The 17024-nt window shown below is 45.2% G+C and overlaps 1 protein-coding gene across 1 annotated transcript in view; it reads left to right on the top strand.

Moving 5' to 3' along the window:
• The window catches only part of LOC100032625 (zinc finger protein 721-like), an 83213-nt gene that overhangs the window by 57471 nt on the left and 8718 nt on the right, over positions 1–17024 (top strand). The window contains exons 6-7 of the mRNA XM_056826308.1: positions 4580–4782; positions 14343–14407. Coding sequence (XP_056682286.1) covers positions 4580–4782; positions 14343–14407 — 268 coding nt within the window. The remainder of the gene's footprint in view (positions 1–4579; positions 4783–14342; positions 14408–17024) is intronic.

Below are 17024 nucleotides of genomic sequence, written 5' to 3'. Positions count from 1 at the left end.
ACACCAGCTGGGAGTTCAACAAGGGGAAGAAAATCCTGCATTAAGCAGATCATCCTCCATGTTAGAAGTTTCTGCTGGGGCAGAAGACAAGGTATGGGGGCAGCTGGGTAGCCAGGCCTAGAGACAGGAGGTCCTGGGTTCCTGTCTGGCCACACTTCCCAGCTGTGACCCTGGAAGGTGGATTGGTTGAAGTAATGATTTTGTTCCCAGACCGCCGCATCCCAACTGGGAGCACTTATTACTCTGAATCAAACAAGTGCTCCCAGTTAGGAGGTGCCAGCCTAGGTGATCCCCAACTCCTACTGCTAGGAAGCAATCATTGTCATCTTTATTGCTTGTCCCCAGACTGGGATAAGTGCTCCCAGCCTGTCAGATCCCAACTGAGAGCACTTATTACTCTGAATCAAATAAATGCTCATAGTTAGGAGGTGCCAGCCTAGGTCATCCTCAAGCTTGCTGCTTGCTTAAAGTTTCTGCTTGTTCCCAGACTGGGATAAGTGCGCCCAGACTGTCCCAGACATCCCAGTTAGGAGGCCTAAGTTACTGCTAGGAAGCAATGATTCTTCACCATTAAAGCAAGTCATGTGCATGTCAAGTTTGTGCTGGTCATTCTATTGCTTTGTTCCCAGACTGTCACATCCCAACTGGGAGCACTTATTATTCTGAATCAAACAAGTGCTCCCAGGTAGGAGGTGCCAGCCTAGGTCATCCTCAACTTGACTGCTAGGAAGCAGTGGTCATCCTCATCCTCATCCTCCTCATCATGTCAGAAGTTTGTGCTGGTCATTCTATTATTGCTTTCTTAGCCTTCCACATCCCAACTGGGAGCACTTATTATTCAAAATCAAATAAGTGCTCCCAGTAAGGAGGCACAAGCCTAGTAATCCTGCTAGAAAGCTGTGATCATCCTCACCTTTGAGGCAAAGCCCTGGGCATGTCAGAAGTCTGTGCTCATCATCCTATTATTGGTTTGTTCCTTGAGACTGTCACATCCCAACTGAGAGCACTTATTACTCTGAATCAAATAAGTCCTCCCAGTTAGAAAGTGCAAGCCTAAGCAATTCTCAACCTTGAGCAAAAGTACTGTACAAGTTTGATGATGATTCTGTCCCAAATCAAGTAAGTGCTTCCAGGTAGATACAGGTCTAGGCTTGACTGAAATTGCCAGAATTTCTCCCAACCAGGGGGAAGAAAAACATCCTGACTTCTTACTTGGGAGTTACTGGAATTAAGCACTGAACTATGAGGATGAATCCGTAGATCCTTAGACTAAGATAACTGAAGAAGATAAAAGCTCATCTGAGACTATCTTCAAGCCCATAAGAGCAAGAGACCTACACGCCAAAGAATATCAAATTCTATAGCACTTATTCCATAGTACAGGAAGCAATTCCTGTGGATTGGTTGATGCAAGAGATTAATGTTCCTAAACTGTCGCATCCCAACTGGGAGCACTTATTACTCTGAATCAAATAAGTGCTCCCAGTTAGGAGGTGCCGGCCTAGGTAAGCCTCATCTAGGAAGCATTCCTGTACAGAAGTTGTGCTGATCATTCTATTATTGCTTTATTATTTATCTAGGATGTCCCCTGAAGACATCCCAGCATCTCAGAGGGAAAGCAAACCCCATTCTCACCTTCTAGGAGACGAGGTAATAACTCTCACATTCTCCCTTTGCACACCCTAACTAGGAACACTTGAGCTTTCTAAAGACTTTAATAAGTGCTCCAGGTTAGGTGGTGAAAGTCTAGAAAGCAATTTCACCTGAAAGCCAAAGTACGGTATGTCAGGAGCTACTGGGATGTCAGGAGTTTGTGCTTCGACCTTAGCCTTTCACATCCCAACCTGGAGCACTTATTCTTCAAAATCAAATAAGTCCTCCCAGTTAGAAAGTGCAAGCCTAAGTAGAAGTAATTCAACCTTTTTGAAGCAGTGAAATGTTTCTGGTTTCTCAAAGTTTCTCAAACTATGAGGATGAATCCTTTAGACTTTAAGATAACTGAGCAAGATGAAGAGCTCAGAGATGAAGACTGTCAAGCCATCAAGATGGTCAAGCCATCCAGAAGAGCAAAAGACCCCAAATATCAACTATATGTATAGAAGCACAGAAAGTGATGTGGATTGAATATAGAAATGCTTGTTGGCACTTCTGTAATGTAATTTGTTCCTAGACTGTCACATCCCAACTGGGAGCACTTATTCCTTAATAATTCCAATCAAGTGCTCCCAGGTAGGAGGTGCAGGCCTAGGTCATCGAAGCAAGGATTCACCATTGAAGCAGTCCTGTGCATGTCAGAAGTTTGTGCTGGTCATTCTATTATTGCTTTGTTCCCTAGACTGTCGCATCCCATCTGGGAGCACTTATTACTCTGAATCAAATAAGTGCTCCCAGGTAGGAGGTGCCAGCCTAGGTCATCCTCAACTTGACTGCTAGGAAGCAGTGGTCATCCTCATCCTCATCCTCCTCATCATGTCAGAAGTTTGTGCTGGTCATTCTATTATTGCTTTCTTAGCCTTCCACATCCCAACTGGGAGCACTTATCATTCAAAATCAGATAAGTGCTCCCAGTAAGGAGGTACAAGCCTAGTAATCCTGCTAGAAAGCTGTGATCATCCTCACCTTTGAAGCAAAGCCCTGGGCATGTCAGAAGTTTGTGCTGGTCATTCTATTATTGCTTTGTTCCCTAGACTGTCGCATCCCAACTGGGAGCACTTATTACTCTGAATCAAATAAGTGTTCCCAGTAAGGAGGTGCCAGCCTAGGTCATCCTCACCTTCTGCTACTTCACCTTTGAGGCCAAAGTGGCAAAACACTGATCAAACTGGACTAACCCTCAGACACACCTACCTGACAAACTCAAATTGGGAGTGAATTGGGCTGTTTCAAGTGCTGTATTGATGTAGGATGTCCCTGAAGACATCCTAGAATCTGAGGCAAGGCAAACCCCATTCTCACCTTCTAGATGAGGCATTGTGAACTTCTCCCCTGCACAGCCTAACTAGGAACTGGGAGTTTGTGCTCTGACCTTAGCCTTCCACATCCCAACTGGGAGCACTTATTATTCAAAATCAAATAAGTGCTCCCAGTAAGGAGGCACAAGCCTAGGAATCCTGCTAGAAAGCTGTGATCATCCTCACCTTTGAAGCAAAGCCCTGGGCATGTCAGAAGTCTGTGCTCATCATCCTATTATTGGTTTGTTCCTTCAGACTGTCACATCCCAACTGGGAGCACTTATTACTCTGAATCAAATAAGTCCTCCCAGTTAGAAAGTGCAAGCCTAAGTAATTCTCAACCTTGAGCAAAAGTACTGTACAAGTTTGATGATGATTCTGTCCCAAATGGAAGCACAAATCAAGTAAGTGCTTCCAGGTAGATACAGGTCTAGGCTTGACTGAAATTGCCAGAATTTCTCCCAACCAGGGGGAAGAAAAACATCCTGACTTCTTACTTGGGACTTACTGGAATTAAGCACTGAACTATGAGGATGAATCCGTAGATCCTTAGACTAAGATAACTGAAGATAAAAGCTCATCTGAGACTATCTTCAAGCCCATAAGAGCAAGAGACCTACACCCCAAAGAATATCAAATTCTATAGCACTTATTCCTTAAATCATCTCAGCAAGGTCTCCTCTGAAACTGTCCATAGTACAGGAAGCAATTCCTGTGGATTGGTTGATGCAAGAGATTAATGTTCCTAAACTGTCGCATCCCAACTGGGAGCACTTATTATTCAAAATCAAATAAGTGCTCCCAGTTAGGAGGTGCTGGCCTAGGTAAGCCTCATCTAGGAAGCATTCCTGTACAGAAGTTGTGCTGATCATTCTATTATTGCTTATTTATCTAGGATGTCCCCTGAAGACATCGCAGCATCTCAGAGAAAGCAAACCCCATTCTCACCTTCTAGGAGATGAGGCATAACTCTCACATTCCTTTGCAGACCCTAACTAGGAACACTTGATCTTTCTAAAGACTTTTTGTACTTCGACCTTAGCCTTTCACATCCCAACCTGGAGCACTTATTCTTCAAAATCAAATAAGTCCTCCCAGTTAGAAAGTGCCAGCCTAAGTAGAAGTAATTCAACCTTTTTGAAGCAGTGATTATTCTCGTTTCTGGTTTCTCAAAGTTTCTGGTGCTTGAATGAATAAAAAGCATCCTGACTACTTGTACTTATTACTTGGAATTATTTCCAAGCACTGAACTCTGAGGATGAATCCTTTAGACTAAGATAACTGAGCAAGACGCTCCTCTGAGACTGTCAAGCCGTCAAGATGGTCAAGCCATTAAGAAGAGCAAAAGACCCCAAAGAATATCAACTTCTATACATATAGAAGCACAGAAAGATGTGGATTGAATATAGAAATGCTTGTTGGCACTTCTGTAATGTAATTTGTTCCTAGACTGTCACATCCTAACTGGGAGCACTTATTCCTTAATAATTCCAAATAAGTGCTCCCAGGTAGGAGGCACAAGCCTAGTAATCCTGCTAGAAAGCTGTGATCATCCTCACCTTTGAAGCAAAGCCCTGGGCATGTCAGAAGTCTGTGCTCATCATCCTATTATTGCTTTGTTCCTTCAGACTGTCACATCCCAACTGGGAGCACTTATTACTCTGAATCAAACAAGTGCTCCCAGTAAGGAGGTGCCAGCCCAGGTCATCCTCACCTTCTGCTACTTCACCTTTGAGGCCAAAGTGGCAAAACACTGGACTAACCCTCAGACACACCTACCTGACAAACTCAAATTGGGAGTGAATTGGGCTGTTTCAAGTGCTGTATTGATGTAGGATGTCCCTGAAGGCATCCTAGAATCTGAGGCAAGGCAAACCCCATCCTCACCTTCTAGATGAGGTATTGTGAACTTCTCCCCTGCACAGCCTAACTAGGAACTGGGAGTTTGTGCTCTGACCTTAGCCTTCCACATCCCAACTGGGAGCACTTATTATTCAAAATCAAATAAGTGCTCCCAGTTAGGAGGTACAAGCCTAGGACTGCCTTGACATGCACTAGAGATTTAACCATGAACTTGCACACATCATAAACCTGAATGAAGAGGGGGATGGATTAAGAGCCAGGCATGGAGAGGGGAGCTCCCAAGTTCAATATGGCCCTCATTTCCCAGAGGCCCCGGACAACACTAAAGTGTTCTTCCCAGTTAGAGCCATTTACCTTTTGGAAAAGGCAAAGGATGTACTGGTAAAATAAATGGGTTAGCTTGGTAAAATGAAAAAGGTTATTTCCATCCTGAACTTCCATTCTGCCATTGAGAACAGTAGAAAATAATCCCATTAGGTAAAATTAGTCCATAGGTAGATGGGTAGCTCAAGAGCAAATCCAACACTTGTTACTGCTAGGAAGCAATCATTCTCCCTTTAAACTAAAATTTCTGCTAGTCATTCTATTATTGCCTTTGTTCCCAGACTGGGATAAGTGCTCCCAGGGATCTATTCCTAGACTGTCACATCCCAGCTGGGAGCACTTATTCTTCAAAACCAAACAAGTGCTCCCAGTTAGGAGGTGCCAGCCTAGTAATCCTGCTAGAGTTCCAGCTAGAAAGCAGTGATCATTCTCGCCTTCTGAAGCAAGAAACCCATTATTGCTGGGCCTTCAGCCTTACTCCTAGACTGCCACATCCTAACTGGCAGCACTTATTGATCTTCAAAACCAAACAAATGCTCCCAGCTAGAAAGTCCAAGTCTAGGTTATGCAGGCATCAAGTATGCACGAAGCAGCACATCCAGGTTCCCCCTTAGCAAAATAATCCATTGGCTTGACATCAGGATTCCTACTCGGAGAGTCCCTCAGACTGGCTCCTCCCCACTGGGAGCACTTATCTCTCTGATGAATTAAAGAAGTGCTCCCAGTTAGGAGGCGCAAGTCTAGCTGCTCCTCTGTAGGCAACTTCCCAGACTTGCCACTTACATTCTCTATCCCGTGTCTGTGCTGCAGACCTGACAGATCTTTTGCCTCTAGAACTGGCAGGTTCAATGAGAGCACAAGTGGTCCTCTGGATTTGGGCTAGCAGCCAGGGTTCCGACATCCCCCCAAAAAAGCCAGAGGGAAGGAACGACCATTGGCAAGTGTCTGTTGGATTGATTTGCCCCTAAACTATCACATGCCAAATGAAAGCTCCCAGCTAGCAAGTCACTTTTGCCTTTGCATTTCTGCAGTTTCCATCCTATCCCAAGTTACCCCATATTATTGATACCAGCCCATATTGCTATATTACCTTATAACCAACATCATCACCAAATACTAAATGCTTCCCACCGAGGGACGGATTCTTCTTCACAAAAGTGATCCCAGCTAGGAATGACAAGTCCAAGTCGTCCTCCATCTCCTTTATCCATTCTGATAGCAACTTAATCCTCATGCAAGTCCCAACTGGGAGCACTTATCAGTCTGATACATTAAATAAGGGCCCCAAGTTAGGAGGTGCATGCTCAGGCTAGGTTATTCTGGTGAGCACCCTCCCCTTGGAAGTAGAAGTGCAGGCCTGCCAAGTGGAGGCAGCTGGGTAGCTCAGTGGATTGAGCTAGGTCCTGGGTTCCAGCTGGGTGACCCTGGACAAGTCACTTCACCCTCATTGCCTAACCCTTCAGTCTGCCTTGGAACCAATACAGTATTGATAACTATTGATTTCTTAAAGAGGCAACATGTGAAGCAGATTTTTATCTCAAGAAAATGCTTCTGTATCATTAATGCACCCCCCAATAGTGAGCTAGAAAAATTCTAATCAAGCACCAGATCCACAAAGCAGCAATCAATGACAAAAACAAAAATATATAGTGGCACTATAGTGGCACTATAAAATATATATTGCATAGAAGATGAAAGACAGAATTTTATAATTTTATAATTGAATTTAAACAAAAACCATATCCTGGCCCGGGTAGAAATGGACTACAGTCACTGGATGCTATTCTCTTCCCCAGGGAGAGTGTATCCCAATGAAATTTTAATTCAACTATTTAATAAATCAATAATTTAATTCAACTTAAAAGTTAAAAGTCCCCAGACTTGTGGATTGACTCCCCGGCCATTCCTACTTGCTTTCCTTCCTGAGGGGGCAACCATACTGTAAGGAGAAGGCAAGGGCTTAACCCCAAGTGACCCTAGCCAAGTCATTAAACCTGTTTGCCTCGGTATAAAAAAAAGGAAAGAGGAAAAAGGCTCAATTTGTATCTCAGGTCCTGCATCCTTAACAATTAATCCTGTTCTTCAAAGCCAATTAACTTGAACTCATTGCAAGCCTAGCCAGAGGATGCTGGGTGGAAGGAGCTCCACTGGGGGACAGGCAGGGGGCCAGAATTACAGAACATCCAAAAGGATAGGAGGCAGAAGGGAAGGAAAAGGGAAGGAAAGGAGGGAGAGGACACAGGTTGTCAGGCCTGGAAAGGCCCTTTGGCTCACCTTCCGCTGAGGTCTGGGCTGGAGTCGCTCCTGTGAGAATAAGGCTTCCTGAGGTCCCAAGAGGCTGCCAGGAGATCTGGATTGGAACTCCAGGAGCCCCTCTCATATACCTGCTTTCCACTACACAAAGCCCCACCCTCCTCAGCCCCCACCCACCTCCCCCCACCCACCTCCCCCCACCCTCCTCAGCCCCCACCCAAGCAGTTTCCAGGGCAAACTCCAGGATCCCGGATGGAGTCCTTCAATATCCCCTCCCTCCCCCATTTCAGATCCCCTCCTTCTTGGGGGCCTTTTCTATGATACTGTCCTTTGTGAGGTAGAAGCCATGGATGTTCCCATTTTAGAGATGAGAAAACCCAAGTCCAGACTTCCTGCCCTGGAGCCAGGATCTTCTGGGTCCTTCTGAGTACAGGGTCCCTTGGGGGCTCCATCCTGCCCCTGCCCAGAGGCTGCTGGGAATCCCCAAAGCTAGGCCAAACTTTACCATCACCTGGGGCCCAGAATCCCTAGAGATGGGGGTGATGGGATGGAGAAGGATGGGGAAGAGACCAGAGGGTTTTAACAAAGCACATTCAAGTCTCAATAAATATTCATAGAGTGCAGTTCTAGGAAGGAGACCTTTTCTCTGCAGCCAGGGTGTCTAGAGCTCTTTAAAGTTTATTGGGGGGGGGAGGGGGGAGCCAGATAGCTCAGTGGATGGAGATGGGAGGTCCTGGGTTCCAATGTGGCTTCAGACACTTCCTAACTGGGCAAGTCACTTGACCCCCCTTGCCTGGCCCTTACTCCTCTTCTGCCTTAGAACCAATACACCGGGTTGATTCTAAGCCAGAAGGAAAGGGTTTAAAAAATAAATAAACAAGGTTTATTAGGACCTTTATAAAGACTCATTTGATCCAGAAAACAACCCTGAAAGGGTAATGCTATTATTAATCCCTTCATATAGTTGGGGAAACTGAGGCAGGCCTTGCAGGGTCACACAGGCAGGATCTGACCCCCAAGTCCAGTGAGCCTGAACATGTCAATCTGGCTATTAAAACCTCTGTGACCTCAACTAGAAGATGGACCTGCTTGAGGGACCCACAGGGTCATTGGAGAATTTATGGAGCCATGAAAGGGGAAAAGAATATGCTTGGAAAAGGGAAAGAAAAGACCAGAAGGGGCTGGGGGGGGAGGGGAAAGGGAGAAGAGTCAGGGGATGGCAAAGGGCAGAAGTTTTCTCCCTTCTCCTTCCACTTCATCCCCTCCCCCCCAAGTTAACTCCTACCATCTTTGGTACCTCCTGGGCCTTAAGCCCAGGCTCTCCAAGGTTAAGTCAATCAACCAATTAGCATTTAACCTGATAGTAACCATTATGTTAAATGCTGGAGATGGCAGGAAAAACAAAAGATCCCTCCCTACCCAGCAGACATTTACTTATAATGGCTTAAACCAGAATCTTAACTAGATTCCAAGGAGGAGGAAGTTCACCCACCCAGCAGGGGTGTAAAGCCCATGCCCCGGGGGTGGGGGGGTGGGGGTGGGGAGCATCTCATGTGCCCTTTCTCTGGATTCTGAGACCACACCTCCTGCCTTATCTGAGATTTACATACTGTACTCCACCTCTGGGAGACAGTTTCTCCATTTTGTTTTGATATCCCTAGGGCATCTCTATCATCTAATTCAATTCCCTAGTTTTCTGGATGAGGAAACTGAGTCAGAATATGATTAAATGGGGGGCAGCAGGGTAGCTTAGTGGGTTGAGAGACCAGAGGTCCTGGGTTCAAATTTGGCCTCAGACACTTCCCAGCTGTGTGACCCTGGGCAAGTCACTTAACCCCCACTGCCTAGCCTTTACCACTCTTCTGCCTTGGAACCAATACACAGTATTGACTCCAAGGCTGGAAGGTGAGGGTTAAAAAAAAATGGCTGCATAATGACCAGAAAGTGGTTAGCAATGATTCCAAGATGGAAGGTAAGGGGTTAAAAAAAAAGAATATGATTAAATGACTAGCCTACCGGGGCATGATGGCATATGCTTTTCTTCCCTGCTGTTGGAGTGGCAGATAACTTTATTTCTGGAATTCCGAGTGTCACTATGGCTAAAGCCACCAAAAGACCCACAAATTTGTCATGGGGACCAGAAAGCCAACTGGTTAGCTCACCAAGGGCAGCTGTCCCGGGTTGGAAAGCTCCTGTGCCCATTAGTTTGGGGATCAAGCCTGGCTCTTGCCACTCCTCCTCTAATTGGAAGGAGAAGACAGGGAATTCAGTCTCAAAATGAATAACCAATGACTTGCCCCATCACAGAGCTGAACCCATCCTCTTGGCTCCAAATCCAGCTCTCCTACCTCTCAAAGGATGGAAGCATCAGACATAGTCTTTTCACTTATTGAGCTTTCCAGGCTTCCTTCAAGTGCCAGCTAAAATCTCATTTTCTGCAGCAAACCTTTCTCAATTCATCTCCATTCTAGATGTTCTACAGGCAGATCTGGCCTTTCATGACCCCTTTTGGGGGTTTCTTGACAAAGATCCCAGTGGTTTGCCAGCTCATTTGACAGATAAGGAAACTGAGGCAAACAGGGTTAAGTGATTTGCCCAGGCTCACACTAGTGTGTGACTTAACTGTGTGAGGCTGGATTGGAACTCAGGTTTTCCTGACTTCAGGTCCATTGCTCTATCTACTACCCCACCTTCCCTCTATCAATTGTTTCCATTTCACCATGTATAAAGCTAGTCCAGATATTTATTTATTGTCCCCTCCGTGAGACTGTGAGTTACTTGAGGGCAGAGATTATCTTTTGCCTCTTTTTGTACCTGGTGCACTTAGCAAGTGCCTGACACATAGTAGGTCAATGTCAATGGATTGAAGAATATTGAGGGGAGGGTGCTCAAAGTTTCAGGTATATGAAGCCTGGAAAGGTAGAGGAGGGGGTTAAAGTTATGAAGGACTTAGAATGGCAAAGGATTTTGTATTTGATTCTGGAGGTAATAGGGAGCCACTAGAGATTATTGAATAGAGGAGGTGAAATGATGGACCCCGAGCTTGAAGGAAATCACAGATGGCTGAATGGAGGATGGAGTGGAGTGAGGAGAGATTTGTGGCAGTCAGAACAACCAGTGGGCTATTCCAGTGGTCAAAGAGTGAGGACACAAGAGTCTGCTTTAGGGTGGCAACAGTATCAGAGGAGAGGCGGCATCCTGGGGAAATATTGGGAAGGTAAAATCAAATAGGCTTTGGCCACAAATTGGACACGAGAGTGAGTGATCCTGATGAGTTGTGGGATTGGGGCAGCTGGGTAGCTCAGTGGATTGAGAGCCAGGCCTAAAGATGGGAGGTCCTGGGTTCAAATTTGGCCTCAGACACTTCCTACCTGGGTGACCCTGGGCAAGTCACTTCATTCCATTGCCTAGCCCTTACCACTCTTTTGCCAACACTAAAGTGTTAGGTAAGGGCTTTAAAAAAAACAGAGTTGAGGGATGACACCTGGGTTGCCTCTATAGTAGTGGGGAAGGTAGACTAGGGGGGAAAGAGCCTGAATTCAGTTTGGGCCTTGTTGGATTGTAAGACAATTAAAATGGGTTTCTGGTTCAAGATGTCTGAAATGTAGTTAGAAATGCAAAACTTGAAATCAAGGGGCACCTAAGTGGATCAGGGGACAGAGAGCCAAGCCTAGAGACAGGGGGTCCTGGGTTCAAATGTGATCTGACACTTCCTGGCTGTGTGACCTTGGACAAGTCACTTGACCTCCATTGCCTAGCCCTTACCACTCTTCTACCTAGAAAGGAATACTTAGTATTGATTATAAGACAAAGGGTTTAAAAAAACCCAAAATCTTGAAATCAGTAGAGCAGTTAAGTAGGATGATTAAATAAAGATAAAGATTCCTGAAACATTAGAATAGAGAATAGGTAAAGCATTTGGAGCTGATGAGATTACCTAGTAAAGCAGTTTAGAGGGAGAAGAGAAGGCCCAGGAGGGATGCTGATGGGACACCATAGTTATTGGCCAGTGAAGTCCAGGGGCAGCTGGGAGGCTCAATGAATAGAAGTCAGGCCTAGAGATGTGAGGTTCAGGGACCAAATCTGGCTTCAGACACTTTCTAGCAGAGTGACCCTGGACCAGTCACTTAATCTTGCCCTTACTTGCCCTTACACACTACTGATTCTAAGACAGAAGGTAAGGATTTTTAAAAAATAAAAATCAACCACTCTACAAAGGGAGCTAGGTGGATGTGTGGAAAAAGAGCCAAGTCTAGATATTAGAGGACCTGGGTTCAAATCTGGTCTCACCTCAGATACTTCCTAGCTGTATTACCCTGGGCATGTCCTTGAACCCCCATTGCCTAGCCCTGACCACTCTTCTGTCTTGGAATCGATCCTTGGTATTGATTCTAAGAGAGAAGGTAAGAGTTAAAAACAAACCAACCAACCCAGCAATCTACATCTTCACCACCTTCTCCCTAGTTATGAAGAAGAGCATCCTGCCAAGTCCATCCCCATCCTTGTATTCTCAGTATCATCTATTCCAATCTCCTCTCTCACCCCCTTATCCTGCCTCTGGACACTTGATCTTCAGGAATTTACTGACCCAGATTCCCCAACCAGAACTTGGGGACACTTTCAGCCCCCCCAGTTATCCCCTTCATCATTCTTTCATCTTGGATCTCTCCCTGTTAACTGCCTTCCTGTTGTCTATATCCATTCTCAAAGCTGTCCATCTACCTTTAAATACTCTCCCTTGAGCTTATCTCCTGAAAAAGATGATCCCGTATTTCTCCTTGGCCCATCACCTCCACTTTCTCACTTCCCATCCATTACTGAGCCCCTTGCAAGTCACTTCTGGCCCAAACCACCGGAATGGAGCTTCTCTCTCCTAGATGGAGAGCCCTCCCAAAGGTGCAGGTCCTCCTGGAACACCCAGACAGCCCTAACTGCTAAGTGCAAGAGTTTTGGATCTTTATCTCCATTTTGTCCATTGTTTATGTCACCATTGATTGATCCTTCCTCTTGGGAAATCTCTGGTCCCTTCTGATTCTCTTACTCTGTCTGCTCCTCCTTGATCTCCTTGACTCTATCAGCACCCCTATCCATCCCATCTACTTGGGATATCTCCATGCTTAGTCCCAGGACCTAATTATTAATCTAGTCATTGAGTAAGTCTTTATTTAGCATCTCCTACGTACCAAACACTACGCCAGGGGCTGGGAATGCCAAGACAGAAAGAGTTTCTATTTTATTGGTAGAAAACAACAAATTGGCAGGAAAATAAGGGCACCCCTGTGTGTGTGTGTGTGTGTGTGTGTGTGTGTGTGTGTGTGTGTGTGTGTGTGTGTGTGAATTGGTTTGGGATCATTCCAGTAAGAGAAGAGACAAAGGACTGACCACCCTCAACCACTCCCAGACACACTCACCATTTGCTTATGGTGGTGGCCCAGTTTTGCCATTACTCGTCGTCCTGGGTGCCATTAGATGGTAAGTTCCTGGACAGCCAGGACCCTCTATGCCCTTCTCACTTTTTGCCCATCCTCATAGGAACAGGGAACTTTGGGGGCTCCAACTTACAAGCTAGTCCTAAAACTTGGGGTTCATCAGATCTTATTAGGCTACAAATTGGGGGACTCTAGATGCCACATGGTCACTAGACATTAGGCTAAGTGCTGGAGATGCTGAAAGAGGCCAGAGCCAGTCCCTATGCTCAGAGAGCTCCCAAACTCCTGGGGAGAGAGCAAGAAGACAGATATGGACAGACATGTTGGATGTGGGATGAAGAGAGGGAAAGCCACTGGAAGGAAGAAAGCTGGGGAAAAGCTTCCAATGGAAGGCAGAGCTCAGACCCTAGCCCTTCTGGTGCCTTCCTTCTCTTCTTTGTCTTCCCAGGTGAGTCTCTGCTCCCTGGGGCTCCAGAATCAAATCTATGCAAATGACCACAAATCTCTTTTTTCCCTCTCTGGACTCCCAGCCCAGAATCACAATGTACCAGTTGGACTTGCCCTAGGATGTCCCCAAACTCAACAAACATCTCTAAAAAAATGGAATGAATTCTTCCCCCACCTCCCCCAACTTTCCTCTTCTGAACCTCTATTTCAGTGTCAAAAAGCATTTATTAAGACCTACTATGTGCCTCCAACTGTATTCTGAGGATCCAAAAAGAGGCCAAAGGGAGTTGCTTTCAATCAGTAGGCTTACAAGCAAACTGGACAGACAAATGGGTGAACAAATGTAGACAAATCAAGCTCTATGAGGGATAAACAGGAAATAATGATGAGAGAAAAGGCACTAGAATTAAGAGGGTTTATGGAGGTACTCAGGGGGTTCAGAGGACAGAAAGCCAGGCCTGGAGCCAGGAGGACCTGGGTTCAAATTTGACATGACCTTCTCTAGCTACATGACCTTGGGCAAGTCACTTAACAATTGCTTTGCCCTTAGCACACTTCTGCCCATTCTAAGAGAGAAGGTAAGGGTTGGGTTTTTTTTTAAGAGGCTTCCCCCCCCCCCCCCCGCCTTTCTCCTAGTCTCCCAGACTACCAGCCTCAAATTTAGACTTTTCCTTTACTGTTACCTGACTCAGTCTACCTGGCATTCCTCTACTGTACTCCTTACCTCTGCTTCTCACTATTCCTAGTGTTACTCAAGGCTCAGACCAAATGTCACTTTATTTTTAGCCCTTACTGATACCAGGTATTGCTTCCAAAGCAGAAGAGTTAAGTGCCTTGCCCAGGGTCACATAGCTAGGAAAATCCAAGATGGGACTTGAACCCAGGACCTCCCATCTATAGGCCTGGTCCTCTATCCACTGAGTCACCCAGCTTCCCCTTCCTGATTCCTCCAGCTGTTACTCCATAGCCCCATCCCCAATAAAATCCCTTATATCTATTATGCAGGTGCCTGTATGTGTTCATTAAAATTGGTCCCCTGGACCTGAGGCTTTCATGTTTTTCTTTGTGTCCCCAGAGACTTGTTACTGTTCTCAGCCCTGAACCCCTTGGACTTTGGTCCTCGGGATTTTCTCCGCAAGGGTACTGGAGTGGTGCGCCATTTTCCCCCCAATGGGTTCCCATTTGAGAAATGAAGAAGTGACTTGCTCAAGGTCACACAACTCCCAGGAGTCCAAGGCTAGATTTTAACCCAGACCTTCCAGACTCCAGGCCTGAGTGCTCCATCTACTGAACCATCTAGCAGCCCCTCCAGGCAGATAGTAGCTCCACCTTCCTGAGCCCTCCTTTCTCAAATCCATTCAGATGCCAAATCCTAACCCAAGTTAATGGGACAAAGGCCCTGGGAGTGGCGCCCTGGTGGATTGACTGTCTTTTTTTCTTGGAAACAATGGAAAGGAAGGCAAGGACAAATCTGGAGGGTGGGGAAGGGAGGAAGAAGGAGAGCATAATTGGGAAATGTAATCCCACTAAATGAGAACTCTATACAAATCTGGAGGATCCCAAGAAACAAGCCTCACCCTCATCCCAATTTGTGAAAGGAGGGAAGAATCCACATTAAATAGAAATACCTTTCCCAGGGCCCTGGAGGGAGAACCAGGCATATAGATGATCCTGGGTTCAAATGTGAACTCAGACACTTCCCAGCTTTAACTCCCTTAAGCCCAATTGTCAACCCTTATCATTCTTCTGCCTAGGAACTAATCCTTAATATTGATTTTTAAATGGAAAGGAAGGGTTAAAAAGCCCCCAAAGTATCAGTCTGGTAGCTAAGACAGACACATCCTAACTAAGACCAAAGATACGGGCTAAAAAATGACAAGAAGAAATCGATTTCACTCGGGGAAATCGAGGGAAGAGGGGAGAAGAGGGAACTAGAAAAGGGTACATTAAAGGCAGAGAGTAGACTGAAGCCAAACAAAAAAGGCACCAAGAAAGTACAAAAAAGTCCCCAAGAAAGTATAAAAATGTTCTTGGGTCTTCTTGGAGAGCCAAAGAATTGGGCGCCATTCAACGGGGGATTGGCTGAACCAGTTATGACATAGAAATTGGGACGGAACTTTTAATTTCAATTTAGAATTTGTTCTAAGAAACAAAGAAGGGAATGATTTCTGGCAAACTTGGAGAGACTTGTATGAACTGAGAGAGAGAGAGAAGGGAGTAAAACCAGGAGAACAATTCACACAATGGCAACGAGATCATAAAGGCGAATACTTTTGAAGGACTTAAGGAGAAAAACAAGACTCATGATTTGAAATCAGTTACCTGCTTCCTGTCGGAAGTGCAGAATGAGCCTTTGTTTTGGACTTGGCCAATGCAGAAATTTCTTTGCTTGACCATGTCTGTGTGTATGTGTGTGTTTTTCTTTTTCGATGGGGAATAGGGAGGTGGAAGAAGAGAGGGTAGATTTCTTTCTGATTAAAATAATACAATTTCATTCTAAAACATTTTACGGACCACATCTCCATACAAATGTGACAGTTCATTGTACTGTAAGAAATTATGAGGGGCAGCTAAGTGGCCCAGGGGGTAGAGTGCTGGGCCTGGACTCATCTTGCTTAATTAAAATCTGGCCTCAGACACTTATAAGCTATGTGACCCTGGACAAGTCACTTTTCGCCTCTGTAAAGCGAGCTAAAGAAGGAAAAGGCAAAGTGCTTCATATTTCTGCCACAAGAATCCCAAATGGGGTCATGAAGAATAAGACAGGACTGAAAATTACTGAACAGTAGCTCAGTGGATTGAGAGCCAGGCCTAGAGATGGGAGGTCCTGGGTTCAAATGTGACCTCAGACACTTCCTAGATGGGCAAATCACTTGACCCCCATTGCCTAGCCCTTATGCTCTTCTGCCTTGGAACCAATACACAGTATTGACTCCAAAGCAGAAGGTAACGGTTTATTTTAAAAAACAAAAACAAAAACTGAGGTGGCTAGATGGTGAAGGAAATAGAACACAGGACCTGAAGTTCAAAAGTCCAGAGTTTAAAAGTCACTGAACTTCATCTGTAAAATGGGGATAATAATAGGCACCTACCCCGACTAGGGCTGTAGTAAGGATCAAATGAAATGATACTTGTAAAATGCTTTGGAAGCCTCATGAATCCCTCATCTCCCTAATTTCTACCTGAATCCTTTAATAAATAGCCACATAAAGACTAGCTCTAATCAGTACAGCTCACTAGAACAATCTCCATTGGTTCCAAAGCCCCTGCGAGAAATCTCCCAGAGGCTTGATTTTCTGGACATGCTGAACCAGGCTCCTTGGTCTTCCTCAAAATGACTTTGTTCTCGTACCCTAAGAGCCATGGAGGTCTTTCCATCTGACTTACAACTGAAAGACCCTCCATAGATTGTCTTGGCACAGGAGCTCCTTGAGGGCAGCCTTGCTTTTCTAGCGTTTTCCCAGTGCTTAAACAGTTCTTTTCATATAATAAATATTTCTCATTCCTTGTTCATTCATTCATTCATTCAGTGAAACAAACAGGAAAATAAATACATGGAATAAATCAAGAAGCTTCAAGAAAAAGAAGGCACTATTTTAGGAACCAGAGGGGAAAGGGATCTGAGTTCGAAATGTAATGACTGATCTTTGACCAAGAAAATAGGTAATTAAAACGCCTTCCCCTTGTCTAGTTGTAGGTACATAGTCAAGTATTTGTGTTGAAATGTTCTTAGTCCTGGATGGGCCAAGAACCAACC

Source organism: Monodelphis domestica, chromosome 4 (genome assembly GCF_027887165.1).
Source record: "Monodelphis domestica isolate mMonDom1 chromosome 4, mMonDom1.pri, whole genome shotgun sequence".
Lineage (NCBI taxonomy): Eukaryota > Metazoa > Chordata > Mammalia > Didelphimorphia > Didelphidae > Monodelphis > Monodelphis domestica.
Note: the sequence above shows the minus strand (reverse complement) of the source record. Positions and strands in the feature narration are given on the sequence as shown.